The sequence below is a fragment of the Cajanus cajan genome, chromosome 9, assembly GCF_000230855.2.
Source record: "Cajanus cajan strain Asha chromosome 9, NIPB_CcT2T_4, whole genome shotgun sequence".
Classification (NCBI taxonomy): Eukaryota; Viridiplantae; Streptophyta; class Magnoliopsida; order Fabales; family Fabaceae; genus Cajanus; species Cajanus cajan.
In genome coordinates, this window is record NC_138525.1 from 3,482,928 (window position 1) to 3,507,684 (window position 24,757).

At 30.9% G+C, this 24,757-nt stretch overlaps 2 protein-coding genes across 7 annotated transcripts; both read left to right on the forward strand.

Annotated features, from left to right (window-relative positions):
• The first annotated feature begins 5,071 nt into the window (after positions 1-5,071).
• Positions 5,072-9,532, forward strand: LOC109818027 (putative polygalacturonase). Its single transcript, XM_020383411.3, has 5 exons — positions 5,072-5,561; positions 7,179-7,299; positions 7,737-7,911; positions 8,106-8,176; positions 8,543-9,532. The coding sequence occupies exons 1-5, from the start codon at positions 5,238-5,240 to the stop codon at positions 9,184-9,186; spliced, it is 1,335 nt and encodes a 444-aa protein (XP_020239000.2). The 5' UTR covers positions 5,072-5,237; the 3' UTR covers positions 9,187-9,532.
• A 5,955-nt stretch (positions 9,533-15,487) lies between these two features.
• On the forward strand, positions 15,488-22,508 carry LOC109817638 (Pentatricopeptide repeat (PPR) superfamily protein). 6 transcript variants are annotated; one of them, XM_083063383.1, is made up of 12 exons: positions 15,522-15,779; positions 16,474-16,567; positions 17,276-17,501; positions 17,659-17,761; positions 17,896-17,960; positions 18,789-18,905; positions 19,016-19,114; positions 19,288-19,444; positions 20,105-20,193; positions 20,536-20,676; positions 21,043-21,138; positions 21,982-22,508. In XM_083063383.1, exons 1-12 carry the CDS (start codon positions 15,737-15,739, stop codon positions 22,084-22,086), a joined length of 1,335 nt encoding a protein of 444 aa, XP_082919509.1. In that variant the 5' UTR covers positions 15,522-15,736; the 3' UTR covers positions 22,087-22,508. The 6 variants fall into 6 exon arrangements, 5 of the variants coding, with proteins under 5 accessions (XP_082919509.1, XP_082919510.1, XP_082919508.1 ...); XM_083063382.1 differs by having other exon boundaries at positions 15,524-15,779; positions 20,093-20,193; XM_083063385.1 differs by lacking the exon at positions 15,522-15,779 and adding an exon at positions 15,819-15,991 and having other exon boundaries at positions 20,093-20,193.
• Positions 22,509-24,757: the final 2,249 nt, after the last annotated feature.

Below are 24,757 nucleotides of genomic sequence, written 5' to 3' on the forward strand. Positions count from 1 at the left end.
TATATATATAAATAATTTTTTAAATATATTATTAAGCGGGGCGGGGGCGGGGGCGGGAGCGGGTATGGGGGCGGGGGCGAGGTGGGTATTAACATCCCCGCCCCGCCCCCGATTTTATCAATCGGGGAAGATCCGAACACGATAAACACGGGTTTTCTCCATCCAAATCGGGGCGGGTTCGGGCGGGTACTCACGGGGGCAGGTTAGATTGCCATGCCTACCTGGTGCCCTCTGGTTGTGTCACGTCAGGCGCGACCATGAGTGCGCCGGGCGCGGGTGTTATGGTTACTTATGTGATGTTAAATGATGATTAAGGTTGAATTATGCTGAAATTGTTGTTAGATGATAATGTTGAACTATGTTATTGCTGTGTAAGCTGTGTTGTTTATTATTGAGCTGTGCCGCATGCTGATAGATGATGAATTGTTGTGTCGTGCTGCATGCTGATATAAACTATTGTAGGCCGTAAGGCTGAGCTATTGTAGGCCGTAAGGCTGAGCTGTTGTAGGCCGTAAGGCTAAGCTGTTGTAGGCCGTAAGGCTGAGCTGTTGTAGGCCGTAAGGCTGAACTGTTGTAGGAGATCTCCGAGCTGATATGCGTGACGACGCATTGTGTGTTTACTGCTGATATTGCTAAATGATGTATACTGTGATATACTATATGCTGATATTGTTGAACCAAATGATATGTTGTTAAATATAGCTGACTATAATTATTGTAATTATATGTTTATATGTTGATTCTTTTCATTAGCTTACCCTTTGTTGTTTTCATGTGGTTTGGACTGCGATAATCATACGTTGTATGGGAGCAGAGCAGGGTTAGGTTGGTGTCAAGAGGCAGGACTGCAGCTGGCAGATGGAGTTATTCTTTTGATGTTTTGTTGTTTTTGGGCCACTAGTTTGGCTACCTTGGGCTGTATTTTTACTCTGATATTTTCAGGCCCCAGATTAGACATATTGTATATACTTTATTTGGATATATGTATGTTCTTTCTGTGTGGTGTTGTGGTGTTGAACTGTGTGTGGCGGTCAGACGGGTCGTTACATTTTCTAATAGAAAAACCTTCAAAAACACTTATAATCTTAAATCACAACACATTTTTAACTCATGAAAAAATTTATTTTAATTATTATTCCTATCTTTTTCGTAAAAGTATTTTTGAAAAAAATTATCTAAATGACGTAAAAAAATTAATTATAGCTTTGTTTGTTCGAACCAAATTCTCATACCTTTATGTATTAATAAAATTCATTGATATTGAAAATAGAAATGTTCAATGTGAGTAAATAAATATTAATACCACTTGTAAATAATATGTCTTAAAAAAGTAAATATTTTTTAGCAATAAAATAAATTAAAATAACGATGATACTATTTTAATTCTTAAGTAAAAAATAAGCAAGTATTTATCATTTTTAAATAAATGATACAATGTTAGAAAACCAAACAAACAACAAGTTATACTTTTTAAATTTTATATATCTTAATTATAATTTAATCACTGCATATTGGTATTTTTCTTTTATTAAATTATGTTGACTTTTTTATATACATATGAGTGACTGAAATACGATATTATTGATGCAATAGTTTATTTTGTATTTTGTAATAATGTTTTTTCAATAATATATTTAAATTTATTTTGTGTTCCAATATCGTAATTAAAAAAACTACTTATAACATCCTAAAAATTAGTAATAAATTTTTTCATTATCTTTGCATTTCGCTGAAAAAAAAAGGTAATATCTTAAAGAGGATTTTATTTGAGTAATTGAAACCATATAAAAAAAAATTACATATTTCACAAACTATGAAGAATAATAACAAAATTAAGCTTTCCAAAAAACTCTTTAAATATTTATTTTTCATTTGTAATAGTTAAAGTTAAATATTTGTTGGGATTTTTCCCTCCCTTTAATAAAAAAAAAGTTAAATATTTGTTTTATTATCAATTTAAGACTCATTTAATACCTCAATTGAATGAATAAAAACCAGTACTTTTTGACTTTGGAGTAGTCCAATGTAACAAACATAAAACTATTTTATTTCGAAATTAAGATTCATTAAATATTTCAATTATTTTATTTCAAATTAAGAGTGATTTAATATCTTAATTAATGAATAAAAATTGTTTTGTGACCAAGTAATAACTTTAATTGTGAAAATCGAATGGCCCACAAAATCAAACCAATTTAAAAGAATCACAAAATTAAGTGTAAAATAATGGGTCAAAAATTGGATGAGTCGACTCTAAATTGATGAAATCTAATCAATAATTGATTTAGAAAATTGGATTAAAAAAACTGATTTTTTTAATTATTTTAAAAAATTATGAAAAATAAAAAATATAGTTGATAAAATTATAAATTAGAATAGATTTTCTTATTTATTAATTTTAATTTTTTTAACGATATTATATTAATTTATAATTTTTTATATCATGGTATTTTTTATTATTAATTTAATAATTTTCTACTCTAAATGTAAAATTGTTAATATATATCGTTATGTTTTATTAAAATTTAAATTTAAATATTATATTCATACTTTTATATGCTCTTAAAAAAATAAAATATATAAAATAATTATTTACTTTAATTTCAGTATTATAAAACTATAATATTATATTTATATAATACTATTTATGTATTATTTAATTTTTTTTTTATTATTTTAATATTAATTAAATTACAATTAAATTATTAAATCTTAAATTAGTGCTTTCACCAACTGTCTAATTTTAAAAACATATGTAAAAGTCATAAATGTTTTATTCTTATGTTAAGGGTCAATAAATATTTTACTTTTAACAAATTAATAGAAACTATTATCCTTGCTATAATTTCATTGTATCAATCATATATGTTGAACTGTGGTAAACTCTTATGTCAAATTTAATTTAAATTCCATACATTTATGATAAATTATTAAGATTATAAATAAAATTAAGCTTTTAAAAATAAAAACTTGTTTTATTTTCACTTGTAATAGTTAAATGTGAATTAATTATTTTATCCTCAAACTAAGAGTCATTGAATACATCAATTAAATGAAGAGAGATTACATTTCCACTCAGGAGTAGTACAATGCTATTTATTCAAAAATTAAGATCCATTAAATATCAAAATTATTTTGTTTTCAAATTAAGGTTTGTTGAATATATTAATTGAATGAATAAAATTTGTTTTTTACTATCGAGTAGACCAGTGCAATTAGAAATGACAAAAAAAAAATAATAACAATAGAGATGACAAAGTTTTATACTCACGTGTACACGTAGGTGAAACCTATTATAAATTCAAAATAAATAATTTAATGGATGTATATTTGTTAGTGTGGGTGGTAGAGACGGGTAATAAAGTGTGGTTACTCACAAGTATTTGCACTTTAAAATTATATGTAAAGAAAAAACATTTTTAATCATATAAAGTAATTTTTTACATCATATTAAAAATATTTTTTTAAATTCTTCTTTTCCCTTCTAAATTTCATCAGTTTTTAATATTTTAAAAATATACATAAAGATATTTTAGACATTATATTAAAAAAAATTAAATCTCTCATCTTCCTTTCAAATCTTCCAATATTAGAGATAAGTTAAGATTAAATGAGAGATGTTTGTTTCTCTCCATCCCTCTCCATTCCCTTCTTAAAAATAAAATCAAATAAAAAAATTTATGAAAACCCCTTTCATCCCCTTCCATAATTTTATTTCCCTCCAACAAAACACATATAGGGGTTGATTTATTTAACAAATAAGTTTTAATATTTTTTAAATATATACTCATATAAAATTTAAATATCATTTATTTATTCAAATATAGTATTTACATGCTTATAAATTTTATTATATAAATTTTAGTTATATTTAATAAACATTTCAAATGATAAAAGTGCAATATATAGACTAAAATACCAATAATGTATAAATTGAAAATGATATATACTTTTTTTATTAATATATTAAAAGGATATATTATAAATGATAGAGGTTGTGAAAAAAAAAAACTATGAAAAAAGTTATCGTTGAAAACATAATAACTAAAATCACTTTTGCTGAAGAAAAATAAAATTATTTTATATTCATAAATATGATAAACACAATATTTCAAAGTATTTTTTTAAAACAAATCAATTAATTCATTTCATTCATAATCTAATCAACAATGCATTAATGGATATATCTAAAATCATGAAGACCATTGCACAATTCAGATGTCCTAGTTAATTTGTGAACAACTTAATTTGCTTGTCTAAGTACAAAACTGACCCAATAGTTGGATAATTTATAAGACAAAACCTTACATTTTTACATTATAACTCTATATTTAGTTAAGTCTTCTTCTACACCATTGAAACTAATGATCATCCTTAATTTAACGGTATATCTCAAATACTACATTATGAAGCTTTTGTACACGCACCCATTGCATTGTTCTTCGAAGTAATAACACTCCACATTCGCGTGATTCAAGTCTAAATGTGAATTTGTACAATTAAAACAATTATTCACATTTAATATACTGGATAACAATAATTATATTTTATTCTCATATGAATGATAAATAAATGATCTAAAACAACTAAAAACTATTTTATTATTGATACGATTTCATTGTATCACATAATCATGTTGAATTATATTAAACTCTTGTGTCAATTTAATATTGAAACATTACGTGTGTACGTGGATATTTGTATATTATTAACTATTTAAATATCATTTAGTTTAATAATTTTTAAATAATTATTACAAATCAAGAATTTTGTCATATAAAATATTTTAGGCTTATTTGCATATTAATTATCTAAGTATTTTAGTAATGTGATTTTCAAATTTCATTTGAAAAAAATTAATTTACAATATGACATAATGCTAAAGTCACATGGTGAAAATAGAAAAATATATTTCAAAATATTCATACACACTTTGAATTCATCAATCTTACAAATATTTAATTTTATCTCTAATTGTTCTTCATTAATCTTTTGAAAAGACATCTTCCAACAATTTCACATTAAGCAAGAGGCAAGGGATATAACTTACAAGGAGTACAAGAGTAGCATTTGACGTGGTCCATCTAATTCCATTTATTATTCACACTCACTCACTCACTTTTTATCTGCCGTAGGACATGGGTTTAATGCTTTCACCAACCAGCGCAGAGAGTAGGAACAAGTGGCCTTAGCATAATAGAGGGTGCCTGAATCTGGTTTGGGAGAAACAAAAGAATATGGTCCTGGGATTGTTAACGTTGGTGTGTTTGTGTTGCGGGTTGGTGTGGAGTGAGGGCAGTGAAGTGGTGTCGTGTGGGAACATAGTGCGGTTGGGGCAACGCAGCGACAACATTTCCATAACGGAGTTCGGAGGCGTGGGCGATGGGCGCACGCTCAACACCAAAGCCTTTAGAGAGGCCATGTACAGAGTTCGCCACTTGCCACGGAACGGAGGCACGCTCCTTTATATCCCTCCGGGAGTCTACTTAACGGAACCCTTTAACCTCACCAGCCACCTCACGCTCTACCTCGCCGCCGGTGCCGTTATCAAGGCCACGCAGGTAATTTACAATTTTACTTTTTACTCATTGTTCAATAAAATCTAACACTTAATATATTAATAAAATGCACAATTTATTATTAATTAAAATTAAATTATTTCTTTTAAACTCTGAATTCTGAAACAAAACGATTATCATATCTAATTTCATTTCTTTGCAATCACCCTCTTAGCTTACTGGACATTGTGGCGTTGTGCAGATTTGAGCTTTATGCAAGGCTGTTCTTATCTTGTCTGTATTTTACCGACACTTCTGTAATTATGTTGAATTTACTCTCTAAATAAAATCTTTTATTGTACTTTTTTTTTAAAGACACATGACTTTACGTCAGTTAAAATAAATAATCAAATTTTCTTTCTATATTTTATACTTTTTCTAATACATTAGTAGGTCTACGATTGTTTTGAAATTTTTTGGTTAGGTTACTAAAAAAATTATATTTGAGTACTTAGTCTTCAACACAATTTTTGAAATTGGATCTCCCCAAAATATAAATTTATTTCTTTCAAGAAAAAAAAATTAATTTTTTTAACTTTTTTTCTTTCAAATTTTTCAGCTATTCCACTCCAATATATTCAATTAGAGTACACTATGTTGAGAGTGATTTACTCTTTTAATCTACATTCTACTCTTCCTTTTAAAATGACATTTTTTAAATTTCCAATTCTTTTTAATTAATTATGAGCATATTGCAATTTTAATTTTTGTCTCTTTTAATATTTTTTTTTGGATTTTACATGAATTAACTATATATATCCTTTATTTAATTCAACTAATTTTTATTAGAAACATTTTTTTTAATTTAGACATTTTAAATTTTGTCCAATTTAAAATAGTCAAAAACCATACGGAATACTTGCTATTTATAAATACAAAGTTTTTTCGGTAATGACATGGACCAAATTCGCTATCGTACGTTACGTTTTGATTGGCTTAGTTAAGATTACATACGATTCTCCCTATTCATAAAAATTGCTATGCAAAAATATGTTCTTGCTTTTCGCAAACTCTTCACCGACTGCCAAAATCCAAATATAATGAGAAGCTTACGGAAAAGAAAAAAAAAAAAAAAAGAACATGAAATTGTACATCAGGATTCAGATGTGACAATTAAAATTATTTCACATGTATTAGAAAAAGATGTGACAAATAAAAGGTTATTTATGGTTATCATGAATCGAGTCCATAAATGTACGTGTTTATCCGTATGGTTGGTGGTGGTATGGTATGATCGTAATGGATCGTGGGAAACATACAACCTCCATGATCTATGGTGGGTCCCATGCTGAATGGATTTCAAGAGCTGGGGGGTCTCGTCTTCATCAATGCATGGCACTATGTGCACTACATTTTTAGATTTACTCAATTATTTATATACGTTACTGTCTTCTTCTTTCATAATCAATTGGTGATGGGGTACCCATTTATTCTACTGCCATATAAATATTAACCGTGTGTTTAATATGAGATGATCATGATGATTATTATACTTATGCCAAATTGATTTATTTTGAATACCCTAGGTATTGCCAAAAAATATTGTGGTTACAAATAGATCAAAAGTTTCATATGAACAAGGACTCACTTTCTAATGCCCTTAATCGCTTGATTCATTAGGATTCATCGAATTGGCCTTTGATTGCACCCTTGCCATCTTATGGAAGAGGAAGGGAGCTTCCTGGAGGAAGGTATATGAGTTTTATCCATGGAGATGGAGTTCAGGACGTGGTAATCACAGGTGGGGGCATCTAATATTTACTACTTTCAAGGACACCCTGTAGTGTAAAGTACAGAATCTGAATTTGTAGTTTGTAACCAGATCACAAAGTATCTAAAATATGATATTATTATGATAGTACATGTAAGCATGTAAAGAACAAAATTTTTAATATTATTTGAGAAATTTCAACCAATCACAGATCATTATATAAGATAAATCTGTTTGACTTTTATTATTAATAACTAAAAAATTATATTAATTATAATTTATAATTAGTTGATAATATAAAGTGTTTTATTAAACTCATTATTTATGGAGGAAAAAGCAGAGAAATAGAAAATGACATGTATACATAATTGAGTGGATGACTTTGGTAGTGCAAGTTTCTTTATTAAGGTCACATGCTTTTCGTGTCAGAACTATACCCTTTGTCTCACACATTCATATCTTCGTAGGTGAAAATGGGACAATTGATGGGCAAGGAGATGTGTGGTGGAATATGTGGAGGCAGGGAAATCTCAAGTTTACCCGACCAAACCTTGTTGAATTTGTAAATTCTAGAGATATTATCATTTCAAATGTAATCTTCAAGAATTCTCCTTTCTGGAACATTCACCCAGTTTACTGCAGGTACAGGCCAACATAGGTCAATCCTCATGTCCTTTTTTGTTTATTATTCGGTAACATTGTTTTACCATGATGTGTATGGGCAAATAGTTATTGTCAGTTTTGCATGAATTCTATATAAACTTGTTGCATAGTTTCTTGAAACTGACTAGCTCTCATCCTGAAATTTGATTCCAAATTGGCTTACTTCATTGCAGCAATGTTGTTGTTCGATTTGTCACGATTTTGGCTCCACGTGACTCTCCGAACACTGACGGCATTGATCCGGGTAAGTTGTAAGTGCTTTCTAAATATGCCATATCTTGTGCAAATTGTGAAATAGTGATATGACATCACAAATAGTCAAATACTATGCTATGATAAGTGTTGCTAACTGATCACCTTTTTTTATTTGTTTATTATTGTTGTAAGCTTTGCATTTTGGTTATTGTAATTCTTCCCTTCTAAGACAACTGTGTCTTGTTTCGTACTGGAGACAAGCTGCTATGAAGAAGTACGGGAATTAGGAACATTGAATTTCTTATTATACGAAATAGTCAGATGAAACTCTGATTCTGATAAAAAATAAAAAAAATAACATCAAAAACACGCAGCACAAAGTATATTCATTCATATGAGTAATTCATTCATGCAGATTCAAGTTCCAATGTGTGCATAGAGGATTCATACATATCCACCGGAGATGATCTTGTGGCTGTGAAGAGTGGATGGGACGAATACGGCATTGCTTATGGCCGTCCAAGCTCAGACATCACCATCCGGCGTGTGAGTGGATCATCTCCATTTGCTGGCATTGCCATTGGCAGTGAAACCTCTGGTGGTGTGGAGAATGTGCTAGCTGAACACATCAACCTCTACAACACAGGAATAGGCATCCACATCAAGACCAACAGTGGCAGGGGTGGTTACATAAAGAACATAACCATGTCTCATGTTTACATAGAGGATGCAAGGAAGGGAATAAAGATCTCAGGTGATGTTGGGGACCACCCTGATGACAAATTTGACCCTCATGCTCTCCCACTAGTCAAGGGTGTCACAGTTAAGAATGTCTGGGGTGTGAAGGTTTTGCAGGCTGGATTGATACAAGGGTTGAGAAATTCACCTTTCACTGACATTTGCTTATATGATATCAACCTTCATGGTGTGACAGGACCTAGAACTTCACCTTGGAAGTGTTCTGATGTGTCTGGTTTTGCTCATCAGGTTAGTCCTTCGCCATGTTCTCAGCTTAGCAGCAGCAACCAGCAACAAGGATCATGTGCCAATTACTCCTGAGGTTATGGGAATTAATATTTCCACTTTTCAGAAGCATTCAGAGAGGGTACCAAGGGTATGAATTACTATAACATGCAAAATGGAATACTCGGTGGTTTCAAAATCGAGTAGAATTGACTTTGATAGAAATAATTTTGAACGTTGAACTTAATGGGATGTGTGTCCAAATTAATCTCTGTCATAGATTTGATATTGAAAAGTGCGTGAGAATGAAAAAAGTTAATTTTGGGTTTAAACAAACATGTCCTAAATGCATTCATGCACAATTATAGCATTATGTTATTGGACACTTGTAAACTAGCCACACTTGAATTTCATGAAGTCATTGTTGAGGATTTGAATTTTATTAGAGCATTTCGAATGGAAGCAATTCCTTTAAATTGTTTCATGTATTGAAAAATGAAATAAGTGATTTCTAGTGTGCCATGTCAGTATTAAGCAACTTAAACATAAATTTACTCTAATGATAAGAAATTTTAAGAAATTTAATTTTTAGAATATTTTTTCTAATCATTTATAAATTAAATTTAAATTTTTATTAAAAATGATAATTGTACTACAATGAAAGAAAATAAATTACGAGAAAAAATACATAATAAGTAGATATTAAAAATAAAATAAAGCAATAATAAATACATAAACATTATACGAAATTAATTTTTATCATTATTATTTCTGAAACGTTCCCAAATATATATGTTCAATAAAATCTGCTTGAAATCTGGTAAAGAACGGTTGCTTGAGGAAGTAATTCTCTCTCTTCTTCAAGTAACTCATGTTGTCACGTCAGAGTTTTCCAATGATAAGAAACCGGGACTTGAGTTGCTTCATGGGACAAGCAACTCTCATTGAAATTGCTCTAATAACCGTGAGATCTAATCCAATTTAATAGATCTAACATGTTTTTTTGGTACGTATTTTAGAATGGATCTAACATTTAATGGAGAATTAACTTTTTCGCATTAACGATATATGAAAATAAATAAATATATGAATCTGATATATAAAAAATTAGATATAAAAATATTATAATAATAATAGTAAGAATTAAATTAAGACTTATAATAACAGCATTAAAAATTAAATTAAGACTTATGCCCAAATTTATTTATTTTTTCAAATTAGTCGCTTTAAAATATATTTTATGATTAATAGTAATTAAAAATGATTTTATAAATAAATAATTAGATTTAAAATATTTTATAATATTTTATTTTAAGTAATAATTACTATACTAGATAATAGTATGAATATTAAGGAGAAGAATCTACAACTCCTCGCGATCACTGAAGGCTTCTCGTATCATTAATGGACCCCTTTTATGGGCCTACATATGGGTCTGGGCCCATTAAGGTTAGTATAAATAAGTGTGACTAGTGACAAAGAGAGGTACGTTTTCATAATTACCAATTTGGTTAGCATTGATATCTCTAAGACCGAGGACTGATTTAAGCATTAGAGTGTCTTTTGCAGGTACCCCTCTCTTTCCCTAGGATACCTCATGGAAGACGAAGACCCAGCAGGAGTAGCAAAATTACCGGAGTACCCTCGTGCAGGTACATTTTGGCGCCCACCGTGGGGCCCGTTTTGAAGGCCCGCATTGTTTATTTCTTTTGCAGGAAGAAGATTCTTGAAGAAGAAGATTCTCGAGAAAGAAGATTCTTGAGGAAGATGGTTAATACTAGGAAGAATAACCACTCGGTCCAGCAGGAACAGGATTCCGGGCCGATTGCCATGGAAGATCAAACCGATCTCTCAGATGCTGTGAATATATTACGAGAAGAAATAGCAGCTGTCAAACAAGCTCGTGAAAAAGATGCGCAAGAGCTAGAAGCACTCAGAAAAGAAAATGCTGAGTTGAGAAGTTTCAACAGAACTTGGAATCCTACGACTGAGCATCTCAACAATGAGGCATCCTCGCATCATGCACCGACAACCTCACGAACACATCCCCCTCCCATGCAGTTGTTAGCCATCCCCGGGCAACCTTCCCCTCGAGTAACAATAACACCTGGCTCATACAAGCATCCTTTCACTCAAAGCATTATGGAGGCAACCATATCTGATAGCTGGAGAAATCTTCCTCTCGAGAAGTACGATGGGTCCTCGGACCCCGATGACCATCTAAACGCATACCTCACCTAGGTTACTTTGTTGACAACAGAAGATGCTGCCTTGTGTCGCCTTTTCCCCATTGCACTAAAAGGACGAGCATTGAGTTGGTTCATTAAGCTTCCACCTGGCTCAATAAATTCATTTGAAGAATTGGCATCTTTATTTGCGGTGCAATTCGCCACAAGCAGACCTTACCAACTGACAGCACTGGCATTGGCTAATATCAGACAAGAAAAGAAAGAATCTTTAAGGTCGTTTATGGATCGTTTTAACAAAATTGCAATGGAGATAAAAAACATGAACCCAGCTGTTGCAATGGATAGGTTGAATACAGCATTGAAACCTGGACTTTTCGTAAACAGTCTATGCAAAAAACCCCCGTTGGATATGAATGACATGAGGAGAAGGGCTGAAAAATACATGAAAATGGAGGAATTAACTGAATCAAGAAATCAAGCTAGAGCCGAGGCTATGCCAATTGAGAAGCAAGAAAGAATCTAAGGGAAGGAAAGCTCTCGGCCAATTGAGATGGACTATACAGAATTAATCAAAACATGCGAGCATACAAGCTAGAAGAATTAAATAGAAAGTTAATGCCAAGAACATGGAATACAACACATTTGAAAGTGTATTACAGTTGAAAAACATTGTTTAACGAGCTCCTAGACTCAAGACCTCGGCCGAGGACACACTCGGTCGAGGGTGAAAAACAACTCAAGACCTCGGCCGAGGACACACTCGGTCGAGCGTGAAAAATGAATCAAGACCTTGGCCGAGGACACACTCGGTCGAGCGTGAAAAACAACTCAAGACCTTGGCCGAGGACACACTCGGTCGAGCGTGAAAAACGAATCTAAACCTTGATCGAGGGCACACTCGGTCAAGTGCGTAAAATGAATCAAGACCTCGGCCGACGACACACTCGGTCGAGCGTGAAAAACGAATCTAAACCTTGGCCAAGGACACACTTGGTCAAGCGTGAAAAAGTAACTGAAGACCTCGGTTGAGGACACACTCGGTCGAGCAGGAAAAAGTAACTCAAGACCTCCGCTGAGGACACACTCAGTCGAGGGTGAAAAACAACTCAAGACCTCGGCCGAGGACACACTCGGTCGAGCGTGAAAAACGAATCTAAACCTTGATCGAGGACACACTCGGTCAAGTGCGTAAAACAAATCAAGACCTCGGCCGACGACACACTCGGTCGAGCGTGAAAAACGAATCTAAACCTTGGCCAAGGACACACTTGGTCAAAGTACGTAAAACGAATCAAGACAAAAACGAATCTAAAAGGAATCAAAAATTACTTGTTTTACGCCCTCGGTCGAAGCAGTCAAAAGGAATCACACCCTCGGTAAAAGCAGTTAAAAGGAATCAAAAAATTACTTAATTTACGCCCTCGGTCGAAGTAGTTCAAAGGAATCAAAAATTATTTGATTTAAGCCCTCGGTCGAAGCAGTTAAAAGGAATCAAGAATTACTTGATTTATGACTCTCGATCAAAGGAATTAAAAAGAATCTAAAATTAAGGAAACCGTATATATAGTCAAAGGAATCTAAAATTAAAACCGTCTTGTACCCTCAGTGAGAGTTTTATGTATCAAAAGGCCTTCGGCCAATTAACGAAACCATTGTGACCTTAGGCCAAATATTTAAAAAGTAAAAAGTTCACGTATTAAAGATTCCGCATTCAAAAAGCTTTTAAAAAAGCCAAGGTTATATATATTAGCCATTGGTCAAATGATTGAAGCATAAAGTTGTGCAAGATTCCTCGGTCAAGTATATTCCTTGGTGAAAAAACTTTGAAAATCAAAAATTTTAGGCCAAGTATATTCCTCGGTCAAGTATATTCCTTGGTGAAAAAACTTTGAAAACCAAAAATTTTAGGCCAAGTAGATTCCTCGGTCAAGTATATTCCTTGGTGAAAAAATTTTGAAAACCAAAAATTTTAGGCCAAGTATATTCCTCGGTCAAGTATATTCTTTGGTGAAAAAATTTTGAAAACCAAAAATTTTAGGCCAAGTATATTCCTCGGTCAAGTATATTCCTTCATAAAAAAAAAAAAAAAAATTTACATATCAAATGGCTCGCAGGAATAAGTGATAATTCTTGACCAAGAATTTGTCAATCGAATATTTTTAAATTGAGAACAAAAGTAATCATTATTTAAGAATTATTAACCAATGAGTATCCTTAGCAATATGGTAGATATCCCATTAATTATTCTTAATAATACATAACCGAAACCACCAAGTCAGAACGAGTTAAAACGAATAAGAAGAGCACAAGAAACGTCGAAACTTGATGTTCATTCATAGCATATTGACAGATTATACAAAAATCAAAAGTCATAGAAATGTAAAAAGATAAACAAGCATCAACAAGGAGTAAGATTCTAAATATCAGAGAAAGCAGCAGCCTCACATTAATTGAAAGACGACAATATCAGAAAAAGCAGCAGAAAATATTCGCAAACGTTTCTTTTTAGGATTTCTACATTTTTTAATATTTATCAAAAAGCCTTGAAACCCTGGGGGCATGTATACCAGATAATAGTATGAATATTAAGGAGAAGAATCTACAACTCCTCGCGATCACTGAAGGCTTCTCGTATCATTAATGCACCCCTTTTATGGGCCTACATATGGGTCTGGGCCCATTAAGGTTAGTATAAATAAGTGTGACTAGTGACAAAGAGAGGTACGTTTTCATAATTACCAATTTGGTTAGTATTAATATCTCTAAGACCGAGGACTGATTTAAGCATTGGAGTGCCTTTTGCAGGTACCCCTCTCTTTCCCTAGGATACCTCATGGAAGACGAAGACCCAGCAGGAGTAGCAAAATTACCAGAGTACCCTCGTGCAGGTACAATTACAAATAAAAAAGAATAATATTATGCATTCTTCATTTTTTATCGTAGGTTATGGTATATAAAATCTTTAACTCATTCTTTAAAATCCTAATACGTTTTAAAAGTAAAGACAATGAACTATTGTAATTGAAATCAAATTATTAATATTTTTTTATGAAAATTTTTTACTTTCTTCGAGATTTAGAATCTTCTTTAACTTTTTACTTTCATCTTTCGTACAATTCTCTATTTATAGAAGAGGAAGTCCACTATACACAAAATATATTACAACATATTGCCTAATTTTACCTAATTTTATCTAACTTTATCCTTACATTATCTTATTTTTACATGATGTCTACTTTTCTAGACACTTTATTTATAATACGTGATGATGGTTATGTGACAACAACATCTATCTATCCTTATTTACACACTATAATGAGACATTTAATTTTATGATATTCTTATATGTCGTTTATAAATGTGTAGTTCAATTTAAAATTTCATAATATTATATTTTTATTGAGAGAATAAGTTGGTTTAACAAAATTATGTAATATATATTTTTTTTTTCCTTTTTGTTTTTAATTTATATATAAATTTTTTAAATGTAATTATTGTGTTAGTATTTTATTTTTTTTCATTAATATTGATATTTATTTGTAATTAATATCGATAATTTTAAATCATTAGAATAATTAAATATAAAAAGAAATTGAAAAATCAAAGCTTACTCCTTTAAAATAAATAGTTCATTTATATATAAAAAGTGAGACGTTTTTAGCTATTAGAAATTTATGAAAATAAATTTAACAATTTTGTGATTCCATCATATATATATATATACATATATATATATATATATATATATATATATATATATATTTTTTTTGAAGATGACGTGAAACAAATTGTTAATTTGTTACTTTATTGTCTTGATTTTTAATTTTTATTTTAAATAAAAGATGTTTGAAAAGTTAAAAGTAACACTATAACACATGGACAGGCTGACAGCCGAATTCTACCTTGAATTTCTGTATCCATTAATTAACACAGAATAATTTTAGAGCCGAATATTCTTTTGTGATAAGAACTCAACATCCATCATACATAAATTTAGAGAAGAACAAATTTAAAACTTTGGACCCAAATCCACTTTTAGTTACTCAAATGTAAAACCAACATGCTAAAATTGATGATTAAAATTAAATTACCTAAAATGTTTTTCACCTAACAGAATGGTATTGTATGAAAACATAAAAATGATCACTTGGTATTAGAGTTTTGTTTATCACTAGATTAATTTTGAAATAATACTAAAAATAAAATAATTTAGTCGACACCGGTGGTGATTGTTAAAATTAAATTAATCGATAAAAATGGCTTCTAAGGGTTCACTCCAGAAGCAGAAGCAGAAGCAGAAGCAGAAGTGGAAACCCGCGTTGAGTTCAGTTCACTGCACAAACAGAGCACAATATACACGCCATCGTCATGTTTCGTGTTAGCGCTGTCACTATCACTGTAACTGTCATATAAAAGGAGAGACTCTCTCTCATACACACACTTTCCCTCTCTTCTTCATGGCTATTCTACCTCCTGCTTCTTCATTTCCCTCTGCTACTGGTACGTTTTTCATTTTCGTCTTCTTCTATCTCTGCTAGTGCTTTTCTATTTCCAATTTACTATTACTCGTTCCACTAATTCCTTATTTCGTTTCTCAATAAACCAAAAAAAACACACGAATCATCCTATTTCTGTTTGGATTCTGCGAAATCTGAGAAACTTGCTTCGCGACAAATCCTCGTGCTCGTGCATGCACACGTAACGCTGATTAGGTGAAAATTTTCTCCAGTCTTAAGTTGAGGCTCAAACGAGTTTTGATCATGCGCGAGTTTCGCAGAAGAATGCTGTCTTGTTAATTTGCTTTTGCATAAATATAATAGAACTGTGGAATGGAGCACGGCAAAGCAAAATTAAATAAATTAATTCAAAGTGATTCTATTGTGTATTCGGTCTTCGGATAGTGAACGAGTCCAAAAGTTTTAGGGCTAAATGCTGATTTCAGGAATTCGATCACGAGAATGAGCGCAAAATTCCGATGGAGACTAGATTTTTGTTCTCGAGTGATAAAACTTAAGGATGATTGTTAATTCTTTTACTCATTTTGGGATTCTTTTGTTTTATGTGATGTGAGATGCTTAGTTACTTACCTACACTACACGTGTTGACATCTTTGACTTGTGATTGAAAATCATGTTCGAATGCTCTTTCTGTTGGATGGTGTTTTCATACTTGTTCAACACTAATTGTCTTGTAGAAGGAATATTTTACTCAACACCATATGGGATAACAAGCAATTCAATCAAACTTCCTATTGATGGGCGAAGGGGGCATGATCTTGCCAGCACAAGGTGCTTACATTACATGAATGATGATTTTTTATCCATATTTGGAAAATAGATTGATCTGTTTGAAAGTCTTTTCACCTTTCTCTTGCTTATAGAATTGTAATAGTATACATGGGATCATTCAATTTGTCTTTTAATTAGAGGCAAGGAAATTAGGGAAATATGTTTTAGATGTATTTGCATTTATGATCCATATCATCAATACAATAGTCATCTATAACGAACAACTTTTTATTTTTTTTATTTATAGCTTGGCAGGTTTAATTCTTCATTTAGTTATATACACATTCTTAATCCACTTGAACTAAAACTTGAGCTGTTAAGTGGAGTCTGAGAATTATTTTTATTTTTTATAACCCTAACACAGGCTTCCTGGATGCAAGAATTATAGTTTTGTTGCATGTTTTACTACTGGTCACCTAATATTTATTCCAGTTGAGGAGGAACCACCTAGAACCCTCAAAACAAGATTTCTATAATTATAAGTTTTAATTATATCACAACAATATTTTCATTACTTCATTAGTCTCTTCTCCTGATTCTGCAATCAAAATTCCATTTATGTGTTGGTTGGAAATTCACTAAATTGTGATAGCTGTAATTATTTATTTCAGTTTATTCTTGTCACTTGTCAAATCTTGTCTAAATAATTATTCTTCTTGAAAGATCTAAAATATTTTGTTTACTAAAAGAAATTTTGGTTATCTTTAGATGCAAAAGTCCATTTTTTGGAATGTCGCACTTCCTCTGGCTATCCACAGGGCATGATATGTGCCTTTCAAAGGTTCATGTTGCTGCAGACTATTCAGATTCTATACCTGATTCTTCTAGTGACATGAATGAACAAGGTTATCATCCTCTTGAAGAACTGAGAGGTTCCACTGATATTCAGCCAGCTAGACTTTCTCCTGCTGAAATAGCAAAAACAACTGTAGAGGTTTGTGCCTATATGCTTTTGTGAAAGTGAAATGAGTTAATTTGTGACATCTAGGACTACAGACCTAGTATGCATAATATGATGTTTCTATTTTGCTGGACTTATTTTGGTAGTATCTGTGTACCCTTTATCATTATGTCCTGTTTGTTGACATTAGGCTAATAACAATGCTTTGCTAGTATTTCCTGGAACGGTACACTGTGAACCACATGACCAGATTTCATGGGCTGAGTTTCAATATCATATTGATGATTTTGGAGGTTTGTTTTCTTTTTGTTACACCTTTTGTTTATGAAATGAGAATTATGATTCAGTTACCTCAATGAATTCATGATTCAGTATTAAATATTGAGAATTTTAACCTATTGCTTTTGTTTCCTTTTTTTCTCTGTAGATATATATTTTGAAATCTTTGATGGTGCAAACCTTTTGGCAGATCGTGGAGCTAACAATCCTGTGGTAGGAATTTTGTAGCCATTTTCAAAGGGATTTCTTTGTTAGACATGCAAAGAGATTGGCCAACTATGCTTAGCTATTGAGCTTTCTTGTTTAAGGAGTATTCCATTGCCTTTGTTCTTTTACTTCTGTCTCCTCATCTGATAAGAATTATTTTTATAAAAAAATCTTTATTTTCTTTTTAAATTGGAAATTGATGGAAGTTGCTGCTAGTAAACATTTTAAGCACCCCCAATGCTTTGTGTCTGGGAATCATGTGATGGGTCTTCCTGTCAAACATCTGTTTATAATATTTCTGGATAAGGTCTTGGCTTCTAATCTCTTGCACCTACTTTACTTTTCTTTTGATCCACTTCTTTTCTTTATTTTTTGACAGCTGTAATTGGAATTCCCAGTTAGTTTTCATGTCTTCACTCAAAATAAAAAGCCACATTCATAGATGAGATGCTTTATTTCAAATTATATGAAATTATTAATACAGATCCAGATATTATGAAGTCATCTTATATTTGGTATTTATTTTAAGTGATACAACTTTGTTTTTTGTGAAACAACTAGCTTTAAAGAGCTATATTTGTCGTTTGGATGGTAAACTGAAGTAGTTTTGTCATGGTACTCGTGTTCCATCCTTGTGTTTGACATAGAAGTTGTGAAATTGATATTCAAAGTCTTTTTTTTTTTTCTTCAGAATGCTTTGATTGGAATGGACATCACAATATATGATAATAATAGAAGGACTGACTGAAGTAGTTTTGTCATGTTACTCGTGTTCCATCCTTGTGTTTGACATCGAAGTTGTGAAATTGATATTCAAAGTCTTTGTTTCTTCAGAATGCTTTGATTGGAATGGACATCCCAATATATGATAATAATAGAAGGACTGCTAGTGAATATGACATTTTCAATAATGGCAACAATGATGAATTTGATGATGATGATTATATTGAGGTTTGCATTTTCAAATGCTTAAATTATGGAATTTAGTCAGTTTTTCGTTACTAATTGTTTCTTTTATGCATCTGGAAATTCAAATCAGAAGTATATTATTCTGCGAACAGGTTTCAGAAATGGAGGAGTATAATATTCCAGTGAATTGGGGACTGTCTGATACTGCTAACTCAGTTCATCCAATTTATTTCTCGAAGTGCTTATCAAAGGTCCTCCCCTCCACTCCTCTACGCTCCCCCCCCCCCCAAAAAAAAAAAAAAAACGAAAAAGAAATCACAATGAAAACCAATGACTAATATTTCAAGTTTCAACATGAGAATGATTTAACAGATTCACAGGTTCTGGAAGAAATAACATTGATCCTTTACAAATTTTCTTCTAGGCTGTCAACAACATGGAATATGTTAAAAGAATGAATCGTCCTTCAAATGCTGTTTCTATTATAGGGTACCTTAGACCCGCTTATGGTGAAGAAAAGTCATATCTAAGGATGTATCATGCTGAAGATGGTGGTGATGTATACACTTCAGACTGGAAAGGTATCTGTTCTCTTTAAGATTGATAGATTGATATCTCTGATCTACATATTTCCTTTATACACATTTGATATAAAATCATTGTGAGTTTTTCTAAGAGCATGATTGGTTACCTATAAGAGAAACTATGGAAAACTGTATAAATTCCTAAAATTAAATTTTGAATAACATAAATTTTTATTGAATCCAGTTTCATATGTTACTTTCATGTTTTTATTTATATGTAAAGTAAGTAGTAGTTTATTAATCTGTAGGCTACCTTTTATGTGTATTTTGTATAATACTTGCTATTTCACATTTCTGAAGAAGCATGCTAAACAGGACAGAGTGCTCTCTATACTTTCTCACATTTTTGTATTGCAGAAGGATCTTGTTTAGTTGGCTACAGTACTTTATTGAACACTCGAACTTGGGTGCTAGTTGTTTGGGTTTCAGCTACTCTTGCTCATTGGTTCTTGTCTAGGAATGCCAATCTAGTTGTTTGGAGTTCCCTGAGCATATTGCATCTATGTAACTTGCAGAGGCAGAGCCTCTTCTCTCAGTAACATAACATATGAAAGTGAAACCATAGTTTTGACAAAAAGAAAATTGTAGATTCATTGGTAAATTTCCTTTTAACTATTTTTCCTTTTCAATGTTTGGATGATGAAGATTTTTACTCAGATAGTATTAATGATCAAAGGGACATGAGATTGACATTATATCGGTTGGAGATTTTGAAAATCGAGCTCCACTCCATGTATGGATATCAGGCATGTATCTCAAAATCAGTTCCCGCCCCACCCCCACCCCCACCCCCACCCCCCCCCCCCCCCCTCTCTTTCTATCTATCTATATATATATATATATACAAGAGATTTGTTGATATACATTGTTTTTCTTAAAATATACCAAAGGTTTAATTTGCTAACAAGTTATAAATTCATTTTTTAAAAATACACCAAAAGGCATAGCTTGCTAAAATACTCCTAGAAAGCAAGTGAGTGTGCATTAGCAAACCCCAATAATTTTAGTAATTTGAAGCATTGGTTAAGTTTGTTGATCTATTCTAAATTACAAATTATGCATGTTCTGCTTGTCCACAAAAATTGCAGTCTGAAATTAGTGTGCTAGAGTTTCAAGATGCTGAACCCGATATTCTTGCACGCTCTTCTTCGGCAATTCTGGAGCGCTTCAACCAATTCTGTGATGAAGCTCTTAAAGCTCTTTGCAAGAAGAAGGGTCTTGATGCCAAGGTAATCCAATTTTTTCCCACTTTTCCCCTATGCAAATCTTTCAAGTAAATCAATTTTATTAGATAAAGGGTGATAAAATATTTTGACATTTATTTACATACATCATTCTTTTCCTTTATGAAACCATCTAAATAAAGGACAGCCTCCCTTATTTTCCATTGGACTTTCCTAACAATGAAAGTGATGATTCCTTTACTTTTCTTTTCTATCCCATTCCTTTCCCTTCATGATGCCAAACAAATACACTCACATGTAGGAAATGGCTAGTGTTTGGTTCATTATATGCTTATTCTTTGATTTTGAGCGTGTACTGTTCACAGTAGGTTTAAGCCGATTTTTATTTCACTGTTATTACTTGGATTCCAGGAAGCTTACCTGGTTGGGGTTGACAGCCTTGGCGTGGATGTTAGGGTTCTTTCAGGTGCAGAAGTAAAAACTCATCGCTTTGCATTCAAAGTCCAGGTAAGCATTGTGGGTTTCAACGGAATCACATTATTTCATGTTGATTGCCTCATGGACCCTCCCCTGAACATCCTGATGAGAACATGAGTATTAGTTGTTATTGCTAAAACAATCTAGTTCTAAGAAGCTTATGATTTTTTATGCTATCCCAGTGTTTCATGTGGCACGTTACATGATAATGTTAACTCCAATGGAACACGGAAAATCATATTTATATAATAGCCGAAAAAATATTTATTCGCATTATTTTGTAACTAGAACTTGAGTAGTATAATTTGATGGATTTATATTAGTAATATTTTTTGGGATTTCTGAGGGTCCTGAATTATCAATAATATTTGAAGCAAAACTACATGTCTGAGGTTTTAAGTCAACCAATTTGTCACACACATATCACATGCTTTCCTAGCACACAGGAAGAGGATTTGCGAAGTGGGCTTCTCAGTTAACGGTTTAGTTAGGAATTTCAGAAGTAATAAAGGTAAACAAACCTATAGGATGAAGATGAAGAAGAGAAGGGACAAGTACAAAAGTGTCTGGCCACCACTACATCAAATGCAATAAAGGTGTTGTTGCATTGTCGTTGGTTGGCCATGCGCTGGTGTAAGGTAATGAAAATGTGATCAGAATAGGAGGGAACACTTGCGTTTGTGTAATTGATCACATGTGAAATAAGCGTTTACAGTCCACGGCTGTTGATTTAAGGCCTTTTTATCTAATGGTTAGCAAAAGCCTATCACATAGGCTATTGCACTCCATAGATGACCTATATAATATACAAGCACCTCTATGGACGGATAGATATTAATTTACTTAATGGATTTTTTTTCCTCTCATTTGCAGGCCGCCACAGTAAATGCAGCTGAAAAACAGCTTTGGCAACTTTTGTTTCCCCGATCTCAGCGAAAAAAGAATATGAAGAAATGGCGGGCTGTCAGTATGAGTTGAGGATCCCTCGGTGATTGATCCTTATTTTTTGACCTTGTTCTTTTCAAACTTTCGGTAGAGTCTGATGTGGAGCAGTTAATATCTTAATGTATAAATAGTTCTATAATCTGTACATTATTTCCGGGTAAATCGTATACAGCATTTTTTCGGTGCATCATCTGAGTTTAGGAAAAGAAGAGATTAGCTGCAAAAGTTAAACCTAAGCTTCACTAGGTTTAATTAGGTTGATATTTACTCGCTAAGTCTTTCCCTTGTTGACCCTATAATTTTACTTGGGTTGAAAAGGGGTCATGGCGGTTGTCTTCTTTTTCTTCCTCTACTTCCTTGTAGATCAGATGTGTTAAAATGTTATCTGTCATTTCTGAATAATAAGTGATGCTGAGCGACAACATTTATTTATAGATAAAACTGTTTCCTCAATATATTTCTGAACGTGATTTTTTTTAAGATGCAATTATTCTACACGATTAGTATATTGTTTATATAGTTTTGCATTTTGCAATTATTTATAAAAAAATATACAAGATGTTGTAACAATCTTTTTTTTTTGGTTAAACACCTTTTTCGTTCCTATAAATATGTAAAGGTTTATTTTTAGTCTCTTTTTAACATTTTATTCTATTTATTTTAAATGTGTCAAATTTTTATTTTTATTATTGACTTTATTAATTCAATTTAATAGTGATGCTCAATGAGAAATGGATAGAGAGAGGGGGATGAGAGGATGTTGATAATGGGGTAGGGGAAGCGTGGGTGAGGATGAGAGAGGACTTTTCAATTTTGTTAGTTAAATCTCCATCATTCAATTAAAAGTATTATACATAATAATTAGTAATTTCAATTAATTGAATGCTTGTTTTTGTGTTGTAAAGGAATAAAAGTATTTAAGTCGATTTACCTACATTTATACTTTTTTGTTTGAGTGCATTATAATGTTTGGATGAGTTTTCCGACACTCTTTTAGTGATTAGTCAATCAATTATAAATAATATGTTTAGTAATTGGTTATTAATACAATACTAGTTTATATTAGTTGAGATCGAATATGATTTTTTTTGAATTTTATATTTTTATATGTGGACTTACATTGAGGATAGAATAGGTGATTTATAGTTTTACTGGATTTTTAAACAAGTTTGTAATTAATTCTAATGTTGTATAAAATTGTGTTCTATCTTACTTTAAATTTTGGCTTTTGATTTATATAAAAAAAATATAATACTATCTCCACATTTTCCTCGTGTATGTTGATATGTTAAATGAGACCATCATCTATTTCTATTGAATTAATTTGTTTATCAATAAATATTGACTAGATTAGTCCTAAGTTATAATTTAGATATCAATATTCTCAATAATATATATATATATATATATATATATATATATATATATATATTTTTTTTTTTTTTTTTTTTTTTTTTTTGTTTTCTTCATATTTTTTTACCTCGTCTCTTTCATTTCTTTCTTCTATTATATCATATCACTCGTTACATTTGTCATTTTCTCTATCTTTCTCTTTTATATATCTCTCTCTTATCTCCACTTAATTTGTCCTTTTTGCTTGTGTGTATTAGTTAGAGCTCTGGTCAGCTTGTATAGTCAACACCCATAGTGAAAAATATTTGGTTTACACTTGACTAATTTATCAAATTATGAATACCAAAATGTTTAATTTGTAATTCAATTAAGTAATATCATTATTATTTTATAAATAAGATAATTACGTATAATGAAATTTTATAATTTATTTATTATTTTAATATACTATAAACAGTAATTTTTATTGTTTTACTTTAAAATTAATCTTTCTTTAATTCACAATTTTAATTTTAAAACATAGTAATAATGCTTTTATTATTTTTCATGAATAAGGTAATTATATATAATTAAACTTTATAATTTACTTATTATTTTAATATATTATAAACAACAATTTATTTGTTTTTAATATTATTCTTATTTTTTAATTCACTATTTTATTTTTAAAAATAGTGTTTTTTTTAAATATATTTACTTAGATGCTTATAATATATTTCTCTCGATCTCATTTTTATATTTCAATTCATTAATTTTGATTGATTATAATATAATTTATTTTTTATTATATCACAACAAGTAGTGGTGGTTTGTTTCTAAAGACAAAAGTAATATGTTATAAATAAATTATAAGCCTATAAGTAAATTATATATATATATATATATATATATATATATATATATAATGTTAAAAATAAATTGGTGAATCTATACTACCAATATAAAATAATTACCTTATTTGGTACTTATATTTTTTGAAATTCTAAAATTATTTTTCAAATTACTCTCTCTTTCTCTACCATTTTTCAAGAAATTACCCATATAACTAAAATAACTTAAAAATTATTCACACTCTTATTATTAATCGCTTGTTTTTATTTTATTTTAAAAACATTAAAGCATGAAATGTAGGTAGTCGGAAAGAATGAAAATATTTTTTATATAACTATTATTATTTATGTATAATGAGAGATAAAGGAGATTTGGTCATCAAATTTAAAAGATAAAAATATATAAATATATTTTTAATCTCTCAATTTTAAAATTAATCTTTTTAATGTATGTAATTTTAAAAAAATTTATTTTAATTCTTATATTAAAATTTTAAAAATCTATTAAATATCGTCATATA